The sequence below is a fragment of the Vicugna pacos genome, chromosome 4 (assembly GCF_048564905.1).
Source record: "Vicugna pacos chromosome 4, VicPac4, whole genome shotgun sequence".
Classification (NCBI taxonomy): Eukaryota; Metazoa; Chordata; class Mammalia; order Artiodactyla; family Camelidae; genus Vicugna; species Vicugna pacos.
In genome coordinates, this window is record NC_132990.1 from 76,386,795 (window position 1) to 76,409,271 (window position 22,477).

The window sequence follows — 22,477 nt, forward strand, 5'->3', positions numbered from 1 at the left end:
TCCGTGAACCACATTTCCGCACATCTGCAAGGTGTGTCATTTCCAGCTCCAGCCGTGCAGATCTAGGCTGGCTCCCAAATACCGCTGCTCCGTGCAGGGACCGCGCCGCCCCTCTCCCGCCGCGCAAGTGCGCCTCCTCCTTCAAGGCCTCGCTCCCGGCCACCCCCAGCCACATGGGTCCTCCCAGCTCTGCCCTCCTCACTCGCCCCTGAGCAGGAACACACCAGGCAGGCTGCCCCAAGGTGTGGCTCAGGGCCCAAGAGCAGTTAACCCTCGTCTCACCGAGGGCTCTGCCGTCCTCACCCTGGTAACCCTGAAAGTCGCCCTCAGGGCCTGGGGCAAAGTGAGCATCCGGTGACTCCCTGCTGCTGAATTTACTATAATAGGGTCGTCTGAGATTTCACTCCTCACCTTTGTTCTCTGTCCTCCCCCCAACAGGCTGAACTCGGGAAGCCCCGGGAAAGAAGCTGCAGTCTGCCCGGAATTAATTTTAATTATGGACTCTACATCCGGGGGCTGGATGGAGGGGTCCCCGAAGGTGAGCAAGGGTGCTCTGCAGCCCAGGGGGGTGTGAGCTCTCGGCCTGGGCCATCTGGCAGCTGGCCACGCTCCGGGAAAAGAGTCAAGGGGCCTGCCCCGCAGGATGATTCTGGCGGAAACCACAGTCTGGGCTTGGCTGAGGAGGAGAGGACCACGCAGGGTCCAGGTCTGCAGTGCTGGGGAAATAGCAAGGGCCCCAGACAGCGTGGAGCCTCGTCCCCAGGTGAGAGACCCTCTGGGCTCTGTACCTGCAAGCATAGGCCTGCTCAGGACCAACCCTCTGACCGCCCAGAGGAGGTCAAGGCCAGGCAAAGCCAGCTTCATGAAGGATGCTAGGCACCGTCTGGAATCTCTGGGAATCCCGGCCTTCCCTTTCCAGGGGGCCAGGCAGGGCTGTCACACAGCAGCTCCGGGTTAATGAGAAGGTAGTTGTGCCCTCGTTTCTTCCCAGTCAGGTGCCACGGCTTGCTTTACTTCCCAGGGTGACCTCCACTCCATGGTTCTCTCTCCCTGCCCTCAGCCATTGGACACTGGGATGTGTTTAAACAGCAGCCTACCTGCCCCCATGAGCTGACCCGGGATTATATCGCCATGAACCGTGGGGCAGTGAAAGCCGGCCTGGTAACTGCCCGGGAGAATTTCCTCTACCGTCAGCTCAACGACATCCGCATCAGTGACCAGGATGACCGGCGCCTCAGGAGGGAGCTGCCCTCTCTCCCTCCAAACATGACGTTCGGGGTCCGGGCACGGTAAGACGGCTGGCTCCCAAGGCTCCACCCCTCACCCCGGGGGCTGCCCAGTGGTGACTGAATTAGGGGAAAATGTGGGAGCACGACTCTGGACTCCAGGGAGGGGCAAGTGATCTAAGCCTGGCCAATCAGCATATTTCAGAAGCCATGGGCACGGCGATTGGTTCAGAAGCAGACCTGTGACCTATGTCCCAACTCTAGAACGCAAGACATTCTATAGAAGTAGAATGTGGTCGCATGTGATTAAGTCTCGACGCAAAGTACTCTAATTTTTTTTAAGAGGAATTTATTGGCTCACGTGATTGAAAAGCCCAAAGGTACAGCCCGGAGGTACACAGCTGGATCTAAGCAATCAGGCGATGTCATCAGCATTTGGTATTTCTCTCTGTGACTCAGCTCTGCTTCCCAGTTTTGGCTCCATTCTCTGACCAGCTTCTTCCTCATGAGGCAAAATGGCCAGAAGCAGTTCCATCCTTATGTCTTATTATTTAAGTGACCCCAGCGGTAAGGGTGTAGGAACTATGAAAGCCTTGAGATTAAGATTCTTTCTTTGGTCCAGCTTGGGTACCATGCCTATCCCTGAACCAACCACAGGGGTGAGTAGAAATTGTAGAACACGCTGATTGGCCAGTCCCGGGGCACACGTCTTCCTCTGCACCAATTACCGCCAAGGCCAGGGGAATCTGATGCTCTGATTGGCCAGGCCCGATCCCTTGCCCCTCCTTAGAGGAGCATGGCTGGAATCAGTCCTCACAATGTACAGGGGCTGATGATGGGAAAGATGTATCAACAGGGGTCCTGACCCAGAAGGAGGAGATCAGAACACAACAGCAGGGAAAAAATAGCAAATGTCCAGTAAGCAGGGCTTCCTAACCCCCACTGTGTTACCACGCAAACATTGCAGAAACCACTGGTACTTGTACATTGCATTGTACAAATAAATAGAAGTGCTCTCAGCCAGCCATGAGTGGCCTGGGGCCTCCGGCTGCCCCAAGTCCCATGTGTGACACCTGTGACTAAGTCAGTATCTCCACTCAACTGCGTGGCAAGGCCATTGACAATCTGTCCCCAGCCTATTTCCTGCCTCTGGTGCACTGTCCCCGGATAGGTGCCTTCCTTTGGCTATGTCACCGTACTTTGTGTGTGTGTGGTGGTGATTCCTTCTTTATTTTTATTTTTTTCTAATCACTTTTTATTGGGGTAAAACGTACATGAGATTCACCATTTCTTTTTATGGAGGTATGGTCAATTTCCAGTGTTTTGTTGATTTCTGGTGTCGAGCAAGATTTCCTATTTTTAAGTGAACGGCTGAGGGGCACCAAGTCTATTCATGCTGTTGTGCAGGGTTACTCGTCCGGCTGTGACAAGGAGAGATTAATTGACTTCTCCAAGTTCACACAAGTTCTTCACAACAAGGCATGGCCTGGATTCTCAACCTCGTGTGCTAATATTTAAAAATGTGAAATATTAGAACACATAGCCTTTTAGCAATCACTCGATTGGAAGTCCCTATTTAAAACAGGAAAGTAGATGCTCAGAGAGGTGAAGAGATTTTCACAAGGTCACACAGAAAACTGTGACCAGACAAAAGCCAGATCTAGAGGCAGGCTTGTGGGCTCCCTGTCCAGTGCTCGTTCTTCCACCTCGTACCTCCTCGGGACTGGGGTACAGGGTGATCACCCACAGTTTCTGGTCCTGGGGCTGCGTTATTCTACATACAATGGAAAAGCTGAAGTCGGCTGGGCTCAGAAAGGACATCCATTACCATCTTAGCTTTCAATATAAAATCTTAAATTGCTATAAAACTGAGTGGCTACAATTCCAGGCAAAGGACGTGATGAAGTGCCGGCTATATCTTCCATGATGGTAAATGGGCTTTGCATATGCAAATTGAATGGATTTTAAAATGGTATTTAATGACAATTTTCGTAGCAGACGTTAACATTAATTGCACAAAAATGAAAATGCTGCATTAGGTTGCTGTTAGCAGCAAATATTGTAGCCATAAAACTTTATCTTCATCAACAGCCGCCCTTTCTCATGTGACAGGGCAGCTCAGCAAATTGCAAGCTAAAGGGCTTTTATGGAACAAAAATATCCCCCAAAGCAGGTCCAAATCAGCATCAATTTCGCTTTATTTCTTCGTAAATGGAGGTTAAATGGCTGCTGGAAAGCTTTTACTGAAATGCCCAACCTGCCCGCAAAGCCCCTCAACCTTGCTACATAAATGCAAGGGACGGTTAAAAAATCATCGCCCCTCTCCGTAATGGGGCTATTACTTTGAAGTTATGGGGCCAAGGCCCCTTCTCTAATGATCACCTTTTACAAGCCTCGATGGTATTTATTTCTTTACTTTAAAAGCATGTTAAAAACCAAATCCGATTACACCCGACTAGTTGTTGGGGTGATTTGGTCCAACCCATAAAGAAGCGAAGAAACAAATGACCACCGTTTACTCACAACTACAGATATGGTAAAAAATAAAGTTCCACTTCAGACTGAATGCATGAAACATGCTGAATACTCCAAGCTAGTGTGAGCGCTGTCACCCCCTGCGAGAGAAAATTCGGACCACAGCCCTCCCCCCGGGCCCCCAGTATCAAATCCTCTTGTCCTTTGCATATTTCATGAGAGACAGACCGACTAGATGTGAGGGGCCGCACACGCCTCCATCCGCTGCCCGCTCAGCCTCTCAGTGCCAGACGGGATCAAAACCTGAATTTGGGATTAGTCAATTACTTCCTCTCCAGTTAGCTGATTTGGTTTCCAATCCACATCACTCGGTTACAGATTGTCACTAAATCGGAGAGGTGCCTATCAATCCACAAGCCTCTGGCTAAAATGAAGTGGGCCCCTAAGCAATTACCTGGAAGAGGATGCCCATATGGATGTGTGGTTCACGAGTGGGGACCGAGGCCAAGTCAACCCACAGAGATGTTCGTTTGGCCAGTGCAGTAATTAAAAAAATAGAAAATTCAAAGGAATTGGCACATAAAAAAAAAAAACAGGTGATCGTATATAAAATCCCAGGTTTCCTGCTTCTCTTAAAAAGTCAGAGTGGGGAGGGTAGAGCTCTGTGGTAGAGCACGTGCTTAGCATGAATGAGGTCCTGGGTTCAATCCCCAGTGCCTCCATTAAAAAAAAATAAAAAAAAAATAAATAAACCTAAATATCTCCCCCTCCCCCACCAAAACAGTCAGAAGCCCGGGTAGCCTGGCTCTGCCCTCCTGCCTGTGCCAGGGGTCAGGGCTGAGCCTTTCCATCCATCCCAGTCCCCACTCGGCCTGGCTTCTCTCACTTTTGTGACCTGTCCGGTCCTGGTGGGCACTTGATTTGCAACTGCTAGTGTAGACTGGCATCCTGATCCTTTAGCTACCTGCTGCCCTTTTTCTGTCCTTTGATGATGCTCAAGGCCACCACTAACAGAAGCTGCTGTGAATTGAACTTACACGTGGCTGGCATCTGCGCCCACAATTAGCAACGGATCCTGCGAGGCAGGTGTCATTCTGCTCACTTCACAGGCCAGGAAAGGGAGGGTGCGGGCCCTCCCCAAGGCTGCACGGTGGCAGAGCCTGGATTGTACGCTGTCCGGCTGGCTGGCTTTGAAGATCGCACCTCTAGGATCAGGCAGCTACAGAGTCCATGCATTCTCGCTCTGCCGTTTCACTGTCAAATCTCAGCATCCAAGTTGGGGAAGAATTTTAAATTCTCAGTACCAAAATGGAAGGTCATAACACAGCTCTCAAAGCATACTGCGACCCAAACAGATCCACAAACAGATATGTCTGGAGGCCAGAAATGTAACTATTGAAGAAGGGCTTAATTATTGATGTGTTTTAATAAGTGTTTGCAAAGGCTCGCATGCCCTCGGCACATCTTAATTGTTAGAGCTTCTAATTGGTCCAACATCCTTGATTATGGTGAGACAGCAATGGCAGGGGAAGGGAGGGGAGAGCTGGGCAGCAGCTGGTCCTCCTGGCAGATTCTGGGCGTCCAGGGCTCTACCTCCACCCTGCCGGGAGCCTCATGCCACAAGCAAGGCAAGGATGCCAGCAGGAAGATACATCACTCAGTCAATGAGCAAATAGCCTTCTGCCGGTCAGTATCAGACATGGGCCAGACTGAAGAGGAGTAGACCCTGCTTCGAACTAATGACGGCAACTAGTATTGTGCTGAGCACCTCAGAAGCATCCTCTCCTTAAATAACCGAACAGCTCAGAGTACAACTCTCACATCCTCATCCTACAGAAGAGACAGAGGGTCAGAGAAGGGAAGTCATTTGCCCCTGGCTGCTCTATAGTGGGATGGGGATTAGTCTGGCCTGATCACTTGTGATGGTGACCGTGGCCCTGAGCTGCCTCCCTAACAAACACAAGGATGGAGGTGACACAGGTAGAGATGTCACCTAAGTTTTTCCTGCATCAAAGAGGGGCTGAGACAGAACACATATGGTGAAGGCCATCCTGTCTGGATCTTCTTAAAGCTTTAAACTTGATCTGAACACGTCAGAAAGAGCCCAGTGAGCTTCCCTTTGGACGCGTCACTTCCCTTCCCAGCTCTGTGACGGGGCATCCAGAACCTTCACTACAGTGGTTGCTCCAGGCCTGCTTCTGTTCCCCCGGTGTCCCTAGTGCTGAACACAGTGCCTTCGCTAAAAAAGGCAGTAAACATTTGACGAATGCACGCATGAACAAATGGCGACGTTGAGGTCTGACTGTGAAGCCAGTTAGCAACATGCAACTTGGGTAGATCACTCAACTCATCCACCAATTAATCTAGTCTAGACTCCCTCCAGTCCTGGTGCTGAAAAGCACTCAGATCATGGAAAAATAAGAAACCTAAGCTTGTCCGGGTCACTGGGACCCCGAGACCGCTGTGCGACGCTACCTGACAGTGCTGTCCCGGTGGCGCTTTCTGCCGCCACCGCAGGAGCTCCCCCAGCCCCTGAGGAACGCAGCCCTCCTGGGTCCAGGGCATTGCAGGCAAAAGGATCTTTCACATCAAGCAGCGAAGTCTTGCCTCTGTGCCACCTGTTCCTGAATATGGAGGAAAAGCTCATTTGGGGCTGATCCCTGAGGAATTCTTTTGCTTCCTTTATCCTAAAACTGGTGTAACAGGACCCTACGTGCTTGGAACTGGGCTCATCTTATATCTACTCGCCCAAGAAACGCATATGATAACTGCAGAGACCTTCTCTGCCATATCAGCAGTAGGGGTGCTTGTCTATGTAGTTAAAAAATATGGCACCTCTATTGGAAAATTTGCTGATAAACTCGATGAGCAAAAAACTGCCCAACTAGAAGAGGTGAAACAGGCTTCCATCCAAAACATTCAGGATGCGATTGATCTGGAGAAGTCACAGCAGGCACTGGTTCAGAAACGCCATTACCTTTTTGATGTCCAGAGGAATAACACTGCGATGGCCGTGGAGCTTATGTACTGGGAACGGCTGCATAGGGTACACAGGGAGGTAAAGTATCGCTTGGACTATCACATCGCTGTGCAGAACGTGATGCGTCGAAAGGAACAAGAGCACATGATAAACTGGGGGGAGAAGCACGTGGTTCAGAGCATCTCTGCACAGCAGGAAAAGGAGACAGTTGCCAAGTGCACTGCAGATCTGAAGGTCCTCGCAGAGAAGGCTCAAGCACAGCCAGTTCTGTAACTGCATCTATGCCAATGGAGAGAGCTAGGAATAACTGACCAAATGGAAAACAGTCTGTGTGACAAGATCCTTCTGGTTTGCTGTCTCCTGAAGTTACAATTTACCTTTCCTAAAAATGAAAGGTTTGAGTTCCATATAATGAGAGAATTAAAACAATCTATTGGCCAGTAAGATGTTTCTCTTATCCTTCTTGCTCTGCATTTTGAGTTGTTCCATGATCACTTCTGAACAAGCAATTTGCTTTTAATAAAAATTCGACTAAATCTGACTGAAGATCATCCATAAAGTTATAGTTTTAATTTCTAATTAACTCAACCATCTTGCAATAAAGTGACCATTGAAACCAAAAGAAAGAAAGAAAGAAGGAAAGGAAGAAAGAAGGAAAGGAAGAAAGAAGGAAAGAAGGAAAGAAAGAAAGAAGGAAAGAAAGAAAGAAAGAAAGAAAGAAAGAAAGAAAGAAAGAAAGAAAGAAAGAAAGAAAGAAAGAGAGAAAGAAAGAAAGAAAGAAAGAAAGAAAGAAAGAAAGAAAGAAAGAAAGGAAGGAAGGAAGGAAGGAAGGAAGAAAGGAACTTAAGGAAGAAGAGGAGGGCTGCCAGCCCACCCTCCTGTCTGCGGCTGCTGCCCGCCCCGCTATCAGATGCATCATCACCCTGACACTGACAAATGTGAAGGATGGAGGAAATTTTACAGGCTGTTAAAAAAATGTTTGCTGCCTGACAGGTTTTTTGAATCTCTCTGCCAAGCGGATTTATTTTACAAATTTACAATGGGCCCATCCATCACTCTGGGTGATTTTGTTTCTCCTGGAGCCGACGGCCAAAATCCAAGCCACCCACCCAAATGCCTGTGAAATAATAATAAGCCCCTCCCCCGCAACTGTCCCAGGGAGCCGAGACGGTTTCTGGATGCGGAGGCCCGCTCCAGGTGACCCGAAACGCCGTTGAGTGAAACCGGGCTGACCACAAGGGGGAGCATGTGGATCTCGGGAAGACCCCCGCACCTGGGAGCAGGGCCTGAAATGTACCTCCTGCCAGGCAACACGCCCCCACCCCCACCAGTCTGCTCCCCACAGCTGTAGTGAAATAGCTCTCTGCTGCTTCACTGGGTACACCCAGGTCCTGGAGGATAGGGACCGTGTCAGTTTTGTCCACCACTGTATCATCAGAGACTGGAACACAGTAGGCACTCAGTAAATATTTGTTGGAGAAATGTGGTCCCAGGCCTTTTAAAGCTTTGAGACATTCTTGAAAGAGAAGAGATAGTTGATGTGAGACCCAGAGATGAGATGGTAAATCTAGCAATTTCTGTGTCATTTAGCAGGCTCTGCTGCATTCCCCTTTGGTTGATGTTATGAATCAGCATTGCAAGGATGCTGCCTCAAAGACTGAATGTGTTCCTTGGTCACATTAATAGAGGCAGCAAGTCCAGAATGAGGGAGGTGACCTTCCTATTTTATTTTTCTGCTCAGGTCACACTTGTAGCTTCAAGTTAAAAATGTAGGCCATCATAAGATTCAGGAGAAGGCCCATAAACAGAGGGGAGGGGAGACGTCAGGATGGTGAGTAGAATGGGAGAGGGAGACCATTGGATACAAAGAACGTGGCAAGGAATGAGGTCTTCCAGCTGGATGAGAAAAGATGCAGATAATCCTCAACTCTCTGAGGTCATGCTATGAGTTCGGTGGAGGGGCTTTGCTCTTAGGAGCTTCAGAAAACAAAACAAGGACCAGTGCGTGTGTGTGTGTGTGTGTGTGTCTGGGGGCCAGTACAGGTGTTAACACTTGCAGAGCCCTCGCTAAGTGGCTGATGGGTGTAACACTGAGCACTTTACATGTATCATCTCATTAAATCCTCATGACTGTGCCATGTAAGGACGAGTAGCCCCATTTTATGGATGGGGACACTGAGGCTCAGAGACCCAGTTGTCCAAGGCCACGTGGCTAGTCTGTGGCAGCCGCAGATTTCAGCCACATTTTCCTCCAGAGTGGCTGCCCATATCCGCAGGCGCTGGCTTCCGGGAGGCAGATGCAAGCTGGAGGTGAGTCCTCACAGCAGAATATGTCTGTGAACAATGACTGACCGAGGCCAGGGTTGGAGGGCACTCACTGGGGCCAGCTTTCCCCAGGGTAACTCACTTAATTCTCACCAAAGCCCGGCATCTCCATTCACCACGAGGAACTGAGGCACGGAATGTCCCTTAGCCAGAGGTTGCAGGTGGTAAGCAAAAGCGCGTTTACTCTAGGACCCTGGCACTTAGCGGCTAGAAAAGATTCTCAGGGAAGGCGGAGGTGTTGGCCAGAAGTCACAGCCCGGCTGGAGCCTGGGACACCCCAACTGGACCCAGCAGAGGTCCCCCCTCTTCAGAGCCAGCCTGCTTCCCCTCATGGGCCTGATCTGGAAGGAGTTCTGTTAGACGGGTCGGGGCTGGTGGGGGGAGATGCAGCTGGGGAAGGGGGTGGTTCGAGGGCCGCAGCCTCTCCCTCTTCCCTTCCCAGAAGCCCAGCCTCTCTGGGACCCGCTGCCCGCCTGCCCCTGCTCCTGTTCCATCCTCTCCCACCTCCCCAAGCCCCTGCTGGCTTCTTCCTGCAAGGCGGCTTTGTTGCCAGAGCCGGGAAGAAGACATTTTTCACACTTTGCCTTTTTTCCCTCTCGGCTGGCTCTCCAGAGGCCCAGACAGAGATTTATTCCCGGCCCGAGGCTCGTGGCATTCGGAGCAGGGAGGGCTCAGGGAGGCGCCGATGGGCCCGTAATAGATAGGACCGCTGCTCCCCCGGGGCCTGTCCCGCCGGAACCCCATCAATCAGGAGGCACTCGGCTCTGGGGGTCAGCGCTAACGAGGCCCGGCCGCTCCCCCCGGGGGCCTCCCCAGGTGCACCTCACAGGCTGCGGCTCCCGCTTTCCATCCTTCCCGAGCTGGGCCTCGCCTGCGGTGGGCGAAGCATGGGGAGCGGGCTTGGGGTGCAGCCCGGCCCAGGGCCCCTTCCCTTCACCTCCGCAGCCCCCTGCCTCAACACGGTTAGATGTGTGGCTGGGGTACAGCCCCTCCAGGGACACGGTGTTCCCCGTGACACAGGCATGGAGGGGCGGGTGCTGCTGCTGGGAGCCAGCCAGTATTATGGGGGCCGCGAGAAGGGCCAGGCCTCCAGCCCGACACATCACCTCCCGTCCTTACAGCTGCCGCAAGCAAAAGAACTCATAGATGTGCACGTCGCACTGGGGACCAGCTCAGGGCCTGGCTCGGTCCTGGCCACATCCTCCCACGTGACCCTCAGAGTGACATTTTAGGGAGCCACTCTCTCATCCCCATTTTACAGATGGGGAAACCGAGGCCCAGGTTGACCTCCAAGGCCACATTCGTTACCTCTGTCCTAGGCTGTGTGGCCTTTTAGTGGCCCCTTTGCTGGGCGTTATGCTGGATGTTTGGGAGACAGAGAGGAAACGGGACACAAAACACAGCAGGCAACAAATGGATAAAATAGCAACACAGGCATGTCATTTCCAGGTGGGGAGTGGCGGGCGGGGCAGGGGGCCCAGGGAGGCCATGGGCGACTCCTGGTTTTGCTCCCTGCTGTCCCCGGTGCCTGGAATATAGTAGGTGCTTGATAAATGCTTGTTGACTGAAGGTGCAAGAAAAAACAGACAGCTGGAATGTGGTCTCCCCCTGACGCTGGGAACAGCCGATTTCTCAGGCCGAAGAACACGGGAGACGTCCAGCTCTCCCCTGGGCGCGGACTTGTCAGGCCTGAGCTTCAGCCATTAGCTTCCCGGGCTTCTGTAACAAATGACCACAAACCCGGTGTCTGGAAACAGCAGAAATGTGCTGTCTGATGATGTGGAGGCCAGAAGTCCAAAATCCAGCTGTCACAGGGCCTCCCTCCCTCTGAAGGATCCAGGGTAGACTCCTTCCTTGCCTTTTGCAGCCTCTGGTGGCCCAAGCATTCCTGGGCTTGTGGTCGCATCTCCCCAGTCTCTGCCCTCGTGGTCACAGGGCCTCCTTCTTTGTGTCTCTGTGTCTTTTTCTCTTTTGTCTTGAATAGAGACACTCGGCATTGAACTTAGGCCTCACCCGAGTAATGCAGGGTGATCTGAACTCAAGGTCCTTCACTTAATTACATCTGCAAAGATCCCTTTTCCAAATAAGGTCACATTCCTGGGCTCTGGGGGTTAGAACCAGGACATACCTTTTCGGGGGCCGCCTCACGACAACCACCAAAGCATCTTAACACAAAGAAAGTGCTGCATTTTAGACACTGGGCTTTGAGAGACCGCCTTCAGCATTGTTATCGTGCAGTGGCTGCCCCCGGCCTCCTGTTACCCCTTGCCCGTTATGCTTCTATGAAAAATACAGAAGTTCTTTGTAATCAGTCAAGAGTTGTAATCAGCCTAAAGAGGATGGGTGTAAATGCTTTCCCGAGGACCAGACATTTCTGCCAATCCTCTTTTGTGTTTAGGGGGAAATTCTCCAAAAGAAAGAAAGAGAGAGAGAGAGAAAGAGAGAGAAAGAGAGAGAGAAAGAGAGAAAGAAAGAGAGATAGAAAGAAAGAAAGAAGGAAAGAAAGAAAGAAAGAAGGAAAGAAAGAAGGAAAGAAAGAAAGAAAGAAAGAAAGAAAGAAAGAAAGAAAGAAAGAAAGAAAGAAAGAAAGAAAGAAAGAAAGAAAGGAAGGAAGGAAGGAAGGAAGGAAGAAAAGTCCAGAAGTTACATTACTAACAGCCATGAACCCAACACTGGAAGTTAACAAATGTCACCACTTGGCCATATTTGCTTCTGATCCTTTTTTTTAATAATTATTATTGGTGGGGGAGGGTATAGCTTAGCATGCACGAGGTCCTGGGTTCAAACCCCAGTTCCTCCACATAAATAAGAAAATAAATAAATGTTTAAAAACCTAATCACCTCCCCCCTCAAAAAAGTAAAAATTATTGTTAAAGAAATAAAATATAATAAATACAGTTGTCCCTAACCCTGCACCCTTCCCTCTGCTTCCTGAGGCTGGGACGGGCATGCCTCCCACCCAGGTGTGCATATTTTTGCTCTATGGTTAGATGTCCACAGATAACGCCTACTATTTAGTGTGTTTTCATACCGTTTAAGTCACTTTGCATGGCAACTTGCTTTTTCACTCTGCACATTTGCAAAAGTCACCTGGTCCGCTGTCCAAGTTAGCCGCGTGGGCGTATCCGTGTCCCATCACTGGACACCCAGGTGCTTCTTGTCTCTCCCATGACAACGAGGCGCCCTGCTCACTTCACGCTCGTGTGCAGGATTCCTCGGGGTCACGGTCCACAGGCAGAGTTGCTGGGTGGGAGCAGGGCTCCCTCAGCTTATGCAGACACCCCGACGGACACATCTGGACCATTCTCCGGGCGCTCTCGCTACCACCCCCATACTCCCCGTCGGGGATGCCCCGCCTGGTACTCGCCTGTTTACCCAAATGCCGGGATCCCCCAGCACACGGATTCCGGAGGGGTCTAGAGGCCATTTCCTCCTCAGTGATGCCCGTTCGTCTGTATTGAGGCTTTTCTGCTCCAGAGGGGCTCAAGCCCCAGCCAGCTGTGCCAGGTGTGGGGTGCACGTCGGGGCAGGGGATGCAGGGAGAACGCCCAAGTTCTGGGCACGGGCGCTCAAAGTCGGGAGAAGCCTGAAAACCCATCTAGTTCCGCTACCCATCCTGCTGCCCTCCGCTGGGCGCCTGTGCAGGAACTGCTAATTGAATTCGCCCTTGTGAAAAATGTTAACAAATTGTAAATGACCTCTTAGACAAATTTAGAAGTCAGGGGTGCGTGGCTGACTCAGCCTCCCTCCTCTGTCATTAGCTTTTATGTCGGATCCACAAACAATTAAAAAGTAACCAGAAGCCCAGAGGCCCTCTTCTCTAATTAGCTCTAAGAGTCCTGCCAGCGAGAGAGGCTCGGCTTCAATTACCACCCCTTCTCCCAGACCGCTTAGAAAGGCAGCCCCTCGGGCCAAGCGGGACGATTAAGAAGAGGGTGGAGGGGGTGCGAGGGGGTGAGAGGGGGTGAAGGGGCCGCAGGGGTCCCTTGGGGCCAGAGCTGACCGGCCAGCCCTCCCCAGGCAGAGGTGCTGGTGGCCACCAGGCTGCAGGGGCCTCTGCCAGGCAAAGGCTCAGAGCTGTGACCTCCAGGGACCAGGGGCCACGTGGCCAGGATCCCCTGGGGACGGGGAGTGCGCCCTTGGAACAATGTAGCTGCCTGGGCCCCAGCCCAGACCTGGTGAGCCAGATTGTCCGATCGTGGGACCCAGGCAACTCGACTTTCCATGAGCTCTCCGGGCGACTCTTGTTCGGGGACTGAGAACCTCTGTCCTCCACAGGCTGTGGGGAGGAGAGACAGGATTAACATGCAGCTTCTGATGCGGGTCAAGGCCTGTGTCTTCTGGCTCTAGGGCAGGACTTCCGGGGACCCTGGACACTCTTGCCTTCATGAGCCCCTTCCTCCATAAATAGTAATAGTAGTAGTAGTAATAATCATAATCACAATGATGATGATGATGGTGATGGTGATGATGGTGATGATTTAAAATAGTTCGTGGCTGTGCTGGTATAAAGCTGAATATAACCCAGGCTGGATTATTTTTATTTTTGTCTTCCGATTTTAAAAGCAATGAGAGCATCTTCGTGGGCCCCTAGGTGTGTCTGGGGCCCAGGCACCATGCTTCCCGGGCCCAGTGGGCAGGTTGGCCTTTGTTTTCTCCTTCACACCTTGTCACCCCGTTTCTCCTCTAAGGGAGTTCCCTCTCTCTTCCCACTCCTTCCTGTCCCTCCCAGCACCCCCTTTCTAGGGGGAGCAGGGATGAAGGCAGAGAGAGGATGAAATTCCGGCCTTGAAACCTGAAGACTCCAACTCAACACAGCACTCTCCTGCTCCCGTGTTGGGAGACTTGGGGCTTATCACATACCGTCGCCATGGGCCTCCACTTCTCCATCTGTACGTGGGACCAATACTAGCTCCTGTGAGGTCAATGGGAAAGAGTTCTCTGAGCTCCTAGGAAGGAAGAGCAATGCCAAGTACTTTTGCTCTTTAAGAGCCATAGAGCTGGGGTTGTAGTATCATGTACCTGCAGAGGCGTGGCAGGTCAAAGGGCAAAGCCAGCCCCGTGTAAGACAATAGGGAGTGGTGGGGACTGCAGCAAACTCAAGCACATGCCTGGTCCCAGGGTGGCAGCTGCAGCCACTTACTGACAGGTGGCGATGTGGGCCCAGTGTTACCAGATGATCTAATGCCTCACTAAGAAAAGCCAGACATTGGGATTTCTATGTGAGTTCTTCAGACTTAAAAATATATGTTGGTCACAAGAATTTTTAAAGGCTATAGACCAAACTAAGCATGTCTGCTGGCCAGGCAGGAACTAGAGTCTTCTACCTGCAACCACATTTGGGTAGTGTTGCCACATATGGATTCGGAGCAAGGCGTTTTCTCTCACTGAACTCTTTATCGGTAGTTCAGGATCAACATCAGTAGTGCTTTATCAACCAGCTGCTTTATCAGTAAAACAGGAGGTGAGACGGTAATAGTTCCTTTCTGCTAGGGCTCTAGGACGAAAAGAAAAGCGTCCCTGCACGTGGGTACAGTGTGGGAAGGAGCGGGGCGAGGTCATCCAAGGGCAACAGGGAGGACCTGCAGGTCGATGGGGCTGTTGTGTGTCTTGACCATGGTGGTGACTACGCGGGCCTATGCGTGTGATGAAATTGTGTCGAAGCAAATACACAAGTGAGCATGAGTCAACGGCATCCGACTAAGACGGGTGGATTGTTCCATGTCAGTGTCCCGGCTTGGATTTTGTTCTTTAGTCTCGCCAGATGTCAGCACTGCGGGAAATCGGGTAAGGCATACATGGGGTCTCTCGGTCTTATTTCTTTTTTGTTGTTTTTGGTTTTTGTGGAGTTTTTTGTTTTGTTTTATTTTTTAAGTTGATGTATTATTTCCTAAGACTACATGTGAATCTACAATGACCTCAATTTAAAAAATTCAATTACAAAAAACAAGCAAACCGACAAAAAGCTTTAGCTGTGGCTTTGGTAGCCTATGGGGTAATGTCAGAATCGCTTATTACAAGAAACAGTGGTACAACTTTAGGCACACGTAAAGTGCTCAGGAATGGTCACCAAGGTCACCTGCCCACAGATGGACATGTTCGCGAAGCCTCAGGCGGTGGGGAGCAGGGAGGTGCCTGGAGCCCTGAGCCTCACTGCTCGGGTCCAGCTCAGAGAAGCACCTCCCGCAGGTGGAGGAGAAGCTGGATCTCCTTAGACGGTGCGGCTGTCAGGTGTCCCTTGTGGGCTGGATTTTGATTTAGAACGGCCAAGAGAAACCCAGCCCTCCAGCCTCTTCCCTCCTCCAAAACCAGACCTCTAGGACCCAAGGCGTATTCTGAATTTCACTCCGAGCTGGTGCAGCCTGTCCCGGAGGCCACCGTCCACTCAGCCCTTGAGGCTGTGCGGGCGCCAGCGCGCCGGCCTCTCCCGCCCCCTGGGAGCAGCAGACCGCTGGCACCTTAGAGATGGATTTTAATTTTATTTTAACAAAATAGCTGTCTTCACTGGAAAAAGCATCAAGCACCAAATAAGGACCCGTCTTGAGCGGAACCACGTTGAACAGACCTCCGTGCTGTCATTGATTTTCCAGGAAGAAAAAAATTGCCTCTGGCTACTAAACCGAATTAGTAGTCACTGATGACCAATTATTTTAGCCCGCTGTGAACGGAGAGCCGCACTAAAATCCGGTTTGTCAGACCCAAGGCTCCCTTCTCAAACACCTTTCAACAAATGTGTACCTAAAGTCCCTCAGAAGCTTCCTACAGCTTCCTCTCTTCCTCCAAGTTCTCCAGCTCCACAAAGTTTTAATGAGCAGCGAAGATGAAGATGGGCTGCCATGAAAGGGGCCCCCTTTAATCCACAGAGCCCTCCTCCGCAGAGAGGAGCCGTGCTGGCGAATCAGAGCTGTCAGCCCTCATCCCCCCACACGCACAAAGTGTCAGCCTAATGTTTGCAAATGATAATTTCCATTTCCTTTGCACGTCCCCAGTGCCTTCATCGGAGATCAACCCCTGGTCTGGGGTATCAATCGCCAAGCCGTGGAAGATGGATTTGATTGAACTAATTTGAAGTTTCTTGTAGATAGGAGCTGATTTTATTTCATTTTATTCCCCATTTCCCGCTTTATCAGGCTTCGTTTTGACACGGTTTTGTTGTTAGTCGTGGAATGTCAGGGTGGTGAGGAACTTTTCCGAGAGGTTCCTTCCAGGTGATCAGCAAATAATTTGTCGAAGCCCTCGGCGGCGGCCCCGCCGGCACAGATCACTGGGAGCCGTGGCGGGGTCACTGAGCGCACAGCCTAACCATCAGGACCCGGCATCTTTAGAGCCGGGGACGCTGGATGGGGACCCTCCTGGCCTCCCCGCTCCATGTCCATGAGCAAACCGCAGGCAAGTTGCTTGATTTCCCCGCGTCCCGGTTTCCACGTCTGGAGGCAGGAAGGTTCACCCTCCCTTTCAGGATCATGGAAGAGTCAGTGAGACTGCAGTTGGAGCACTCGCCAGCAGGCTTGGTATGGTAAATGCTCATTAAAACAGGAGGCTGTTGGAGGGCTGTGCGGCACGGTGCCAGCCAGGCCTGACCTCCATCTTAGTTCACGCTGGGCCCTCTGTCCGGAGTCTCACTTCCCTGTCCAGCCACCTCTGGGTCACCCCCAGAGACCCATTAAAAGGCTCAGAGGGGACTTTGCTCATTCCACGCCCTTGCTCAATTAACTGTGTCTACACTGGCGATCAGCCTTCTATTCTGCAGGGGGGCAGGGCTGCAGGATGGCTATACCCACAGGCTTCCCAGGCAAATACAATATGTCACCCACAGGCTGTGTGGTCTTGGGCAAGACGTGAACTTCTCTGGGCCTCAGATTTCTCACCTGTGAAAAGAGGATCTTAGTATCTGTCTCTAGAGTTATTGTCTGAAGGACACAGGAAGCAGACAGGAAGTGTGAGCTGGGATGATGACCGGTGTTTCTGCCGCATGCCCTGTGACCCTAGAGTACAGAGAGCCTGGTCCATGACGGGGAGCTCATTAATGCTCCTGGGTGGGCCGGGTGGATGGATGGATGGATGGATGGACGAGTGAACACAGAGTTGAGATGTGTAGCCCCTCTGCTGAGTCTTTCCTCCCCCTGCAATGGCCTTGGATCCTCAAATCCTGTTTCCTTCCTTTCCAGTGATTCACGCCACCACCACAGCAACAGTTCCAAAGTGTGACTGTCAGCATGTCCTCTCTCCTTGTGCAGAAACCTTCCACGGCTCCCTAGTACCTTCACGGAGACTTTTCTGTGATGACTCTTGCCTTGGCTATTTTCTCCTCAATCTGTCTTCTTAGTTCTTTCTTAAAAAAAAAAAAACTTTACTGAGGTATAATTTACAGATAATGCAATAGTCCATATATAATTTGATGAGCCTTGACAAATTTATACACCTGGGTATCCAATGAAGGCAGAGCACATTTCCATCACCTCAGAAGTCACCCGTTCTCCTTTGTGGCCAGTCCTCCCCCACCTCCAGGAGGACCCCTGCCCTGACCAAGCTCCCCAACTCTGGTGTGGACCTGGGCGGATTCCCTCTGCCCTCCTGGCCCAGGAGCCCCTCTCCAGACATTTGTGCAGAGCCAGCCCTCTGTTCCTCTCTCTCTGGGCTCCAAATTGCTTCTAAGTGCCCCCAGCCTCCCATCCCCAACCCCAGTACTCTGGGGAACCCTTCCAGTGTCACGTGGAAGCCCGAATCACTTTCAAACGTGCTTTTAAAAAGTCCTAATGAATGGTCTGCGAGTCCCAGATTTCCCTGGCCCAGCCCCCTTCTCTGCAGCACAAGTCCCATAGCGCACCCCTAGGAAGGGGCCCTGCCCTGCGTCACTGTCCTGACCGTGCCCTCTGTTCTCGGAATGGGGTGGGGTGCCACTGCAGTCCCATTCGTCCTCCAGGATCCGCTCTGACACCCCGACCACAGTAACTGAGTCCCCGTGCCAGAGAGAGGCATTAAAGGTCCAGAGCTTGGCCTCAGCGCCTGCACCGAGGCTGACACCCCAGGCGGGGGAGGTCAGGGAGCTCCTGGGTGCACACGGGCATAGAGATGGCACCGAGCCTTTGAAAATCCTGCCCGACACCCCGCAGCAAGGAGAAGCCACGGATGGATCTGAGGAAGACAGCATCAGGTGGGCACCTTTGGAGAGGCCTCAGTTCCTGTGTGCAGGAGGGTCTGGTGATGGCAAGGACAGTGTCTGGGGAGGTCTCGGGTCCTATATGAGAATAGCCAGGCCCCCGGGTTTGGCTTCTATCTGCAGTCGGTTAGCTGGCAGCCCCTTCAGCCTTCTGGGAAATGTATTTGCAACCTCTTGGCTGCAGATGCCGTAGCTGGAGTGGTAGGGGTCCAGGCTGGGCTGCTGAGTGTGCTGTGTGACCCTGGGCCAGCCATTTGACCTCTCTGGGCTTCGGTCTCCCCACTCCCACATTTCCCACCTCGTTTAGTGAAGATAAATAATTGAGATCTTCTGAGTGAACCTCTGCAGTTCCTCACAAGAAAGCTGCAGTTTGGATGGCTATAATTGTGACCACGGGGGCTCTCAGCCTGGGGCAAAATCATTCATTTTGGAGTGGAATAAAAAAAAAACGGAACAGAATTTAAGGTAGCAGCAAAAAATAGTTGCAGAAGAAAACAAGAAAAATGGCTCCTAAAGACATATCCCAGCAGGGCTGAGCACATGGGAAAATGCTGAAACTCCCCAGCCCAGAACAGTGCAGCGCCGGGCTCCGGCCGGGAGCCTCCCTGGGGCCTGGAGGCCTGGCCACACTCCACTGCTCATGGTGAAAAGGGTGAAAATAAGAAAAAAGCAGCCAGGAGACTTCTGATCTGATGTTTGCAGGGCTGTGCATGGCGGGGCTGGTGGGTGGAGGTGGGACATGGATTCTGACCCAGATCCATCACCCCCATCACTGGCTGTGTGGCCCTGGCCGAGGCACATGACCTCGCAGACATCGATTTCTTTCTTTGTTTGTTTCTTTTTTTTTTTTTTTTTGGCTTTATTTGTTGCAAAAGCCTCCCGTAAAACCAGCAAGTAGACTGGAGGGGGAGGGGGCCCCTGGGGCCCCCTTCCCCCCATCACGTCTGCCTCCCTCCCCCAGGACCATCATCTCTGGCTTCCTTCTGGTCTTTTTTCCAACCTTCTCACCTGTGTTGATGCACTTACGCAGGTCTGACTCTTCCTCCCCAGCTTCTTATTTTATACTTGACTGACATCTCGGAGATCTTTCTGAGTCATTACACATGTGGCCACTTCGTTCTTCCAGGCAGCTGTATCGTAGCTCCTGATAAATGTGACCAGTGCAGTGACCAAGTGGGAGGGGCAAGGGAATTCGGAATCTGAGTGTCGTCGCCTTGTCCAAACCTGTTCTGAGGGTCAATTTCTTTCCCAGGTGAGGTCTCTTTGGCTTTTCTGCTCACTTCCAATTCCAAAAGACCAAGCTCTTTTTTGTTTATTTGTTTTAACACATTTATTGTGGTAGGGTTCCTGTACAGTAAACTACACAGATTTCAAATGTACAGTTTGATGAATTCTAATAGATGTGTACGCCCGTGAAGCCACCACCGCAAATCAAGAGAGCTAACATTTCCATCACTCCCCAGGAGGTGCAATTTTCAAATTCCCAGTTTATCCCTTCCCATCCCCTTTAACCCCTGGTAACCATAAGTGTTCTCTATGTCTCTGAGTCTGCTTCTGTCTTATAGATAAGTTCATTTGTGTCGTTTTTTTAAGATTCCACATATAAGTGAAAATACGGTATTTTTCTTTCTCTTTCTGGCTTCCTTCACTTAGAATGACGATCTCCAGGTCCATCCATGTTGCTACAAATGGCATTGTTTTATTATTTTTATGGCTGAGTAGTATTCCACCACCCACCGACCCACACACACACACACACACACACACCCCACACATCTTCTTTATCCAGTCATCTGTCAATGGACATTTGGGTTGTTTCCACGTCTTGGCTATTGTAAATAGTGCTACTATGAACATTGGGGTGCATGTATCTTTTTTAATTGTATTTTTCTCCAGATATATGCCCAGGAGCGGGATTGTCAGATCATATGATAAGCCTATTTTTAGTTTTTAAGGAACCTCCATACCGTCCTCCATAGTGGCTGCACCAATTTACATTTCCACCAGCAGTGAAGGAGGGTTCCTTTTTCTCCACACCCTCTCCAGCATTTATCGTTTGTAGACTTTTTACTGATGGCCATTCTGACTGGTGTGAGGTGATACCTCACTGTAGTTTTGATCTGCATTTCTCCAACAGTTAGTGATACTGGGCATCTTTTCATGTGCTTGTTGGCCATCTGTATGTCTTCTTTGGAGAGGCATCTATTAAATCAGTTGCATTTCTATACACTAACAAGGAAATAGCAGAAAATGAAATTAAGGAAACAATACCATTTACCATCCCACCAAAAAGAATAAAATACTGAGGAATAAACCTATCCAAGGAGGCAAAAGGCCTGTACTCCAAAAACTATGAGACACTGATGAAAGAAATTGAAGATGTCATTTGCTCTTATAAGTGAGACTGACTGGCAGTGTAAATACACATTCTCTTGGTCTTACTCTGGCATCATAACATGATGTGGGAAGCTTTTTTATGAAAAGCTCTGGAAAGCCCTGGAATGCCATCCTCAGCAAGGCTGGGAGGCTCGTGTGCGAGCACACTCAGGCCTGGTCCCCACGGCTCTTTTGACATTTTGTTTACGCACTTCAGTCAGCCTTGATCTTTTTATTTTTTCCTGGACAAATCACCATTTCGTTTTGCTTTCACATTATTAGCATAAAGGTCTACAGAACATTGTTATAATTAAAAGAAACGTCTTACCTGCTACTGCAGGGCAGCGCTAGGTTTTGTGGGGCCAGGAGATTGTTCAAGTTTGGGAGCAGTCTTAAAAAAAAAAATTCAGAATCAGGAATTTAAATTTAGGCATAAAACTGAATACTTAATTAGAAGGAGAAGAGAAATCAGAACAAATTAAAATTTTAAATAAGCTGACAAACATCATAAACCACAAAACCCCAGAAAATAACACATTTTTAAAAATTTAATTGCCTGACACTCCCTATATTCATTTTTCCCTCACATTTTTTTTTTAGCTGCACGCTCTTTGATCACCTCTTCGAAAGACAGTCATTTTGTAATGTTTTTCCATAAAGTAGAACGCTCTTCCAGTCTTCCCTCTAACCTGCTTGATTGCATTTTCAAACATATTTTACTTTGAAATAATTATAGATTCGCCGGCGACTGTGATAATAGTACAGAGAAGTCCTGAATGCGCTTCACCCTGTTATCCCCAGTGATAAAACCTCACATAACTATGGTGCGATGCCAAAACTAAAAACCTGACCCTGGTGCGGAACACAGCCTTCATCCCGGCTGCACCAGTCTTACACGCCCTTCTTTGTGTGTGTGCATCTGGTTTCCATGCATGTGATCACAGTGTAGATTTGTGTAACACAATCAAGGTACACAACTGTTCCATCACCTCAAAGACCCCCCTCACACTACTGCATAGTGACCCCTTCCCCCATGGTTCCCTAATCCCTGGAACATTCCAAGAATGGTAGATACGTGGAATCACACAGTATGTGACCTCTTGAGACTGGCCTAATGGCCTTGACATCAGCCAAGTTGTTGCTGTTTCAATGTTTCCTTTCTTTTTTATGAATGGAGGCACTGGGGATGGAGCGTGGGTGCTAAGCACACGCTTGACCACTGAGCCACAGCCCCTGCCCCCAGGAGTTCTCTATACAGCGTAGATGAGGGTCCTCTGCCAGACACATGGTCTACGTTTTCTCCTAGTCATGGTTTGTCTTTCCATCTTCTTAAGAGCATCCTTCCCAGAGCAAAAGGTCTTCATTTTGAGGAAGTTTAACTTATCTATTTTTTTTCTCCCGTGGATCGTGCTTTTGGCCTCAAGTCTAAGAACTGATCACCTAGCCTCGCCTAAGCCCAGAGCTTTTCTCCTATGTTTTCTTCTGAAAGTTTTATAGTTTCATGTTGTACATTTACATCTATGAGCCACTTCGAGATAATTCTTGTCTAAGGTGTGAGACTTGGGTCAAGAGTTTGGTTTTGGGTTTCGAGTTTTGGTTCTGGTGTGTTTGATTTTGGTTTTGTCTCTGACGTCAAATTGTTTCAACATCATTTGTTGAAAAGGCTCTCCTTCCTCCATCAGATGACAGTTTCCATCAATTTATTCTCTTTAGGACACTCTGAATTGTGAAATGTGTACCTCCTAAAATTTTGCCTAATCTGTCTTTCTCTGTCTCCTTCCCGCCCTGTCTCCCCCTCTCTTTTTCAACAACACCCAACTGTTGAGAGCAGCCCTGTGCCACGTCTCCTCAGACCTAAACCATTCCTACTGGTGTTGGTTTTCAGTGGCCAAGACCAGTTATAAACCAGTAGCGAATGAATGAGAGGGTTTCTGC

General features: G+C 50.3%; 1 protein-coding gene across 3 annotated transcripts in view; it reads left to right on the forward strand.

The window, feature by feature from the left end:
* CFAP77 (cilia and flagella associated protein 77) overlaps positions 1-22,477 on the forward strand; it is a 122,462-nt gene that overhangs the window by 66,408 nt on the left and 33,577 nt on the right. For all 3 annotated transcript variants that reach the window (XM_072959014.1, XM_072959015.1, XM_072959016.1), the window contains 2 exons: positions 439-538; positions 1,061-1,289. In XM_072959014.1, coding sequence (XP_072815115.1) covers positions 439-538; positions 1,061-1,289 — 329 coding nt within the window. The remainder of the gene's footprint in view (positions 1-438; positions 539-1,060; positions 1,290-22,477) is intronic.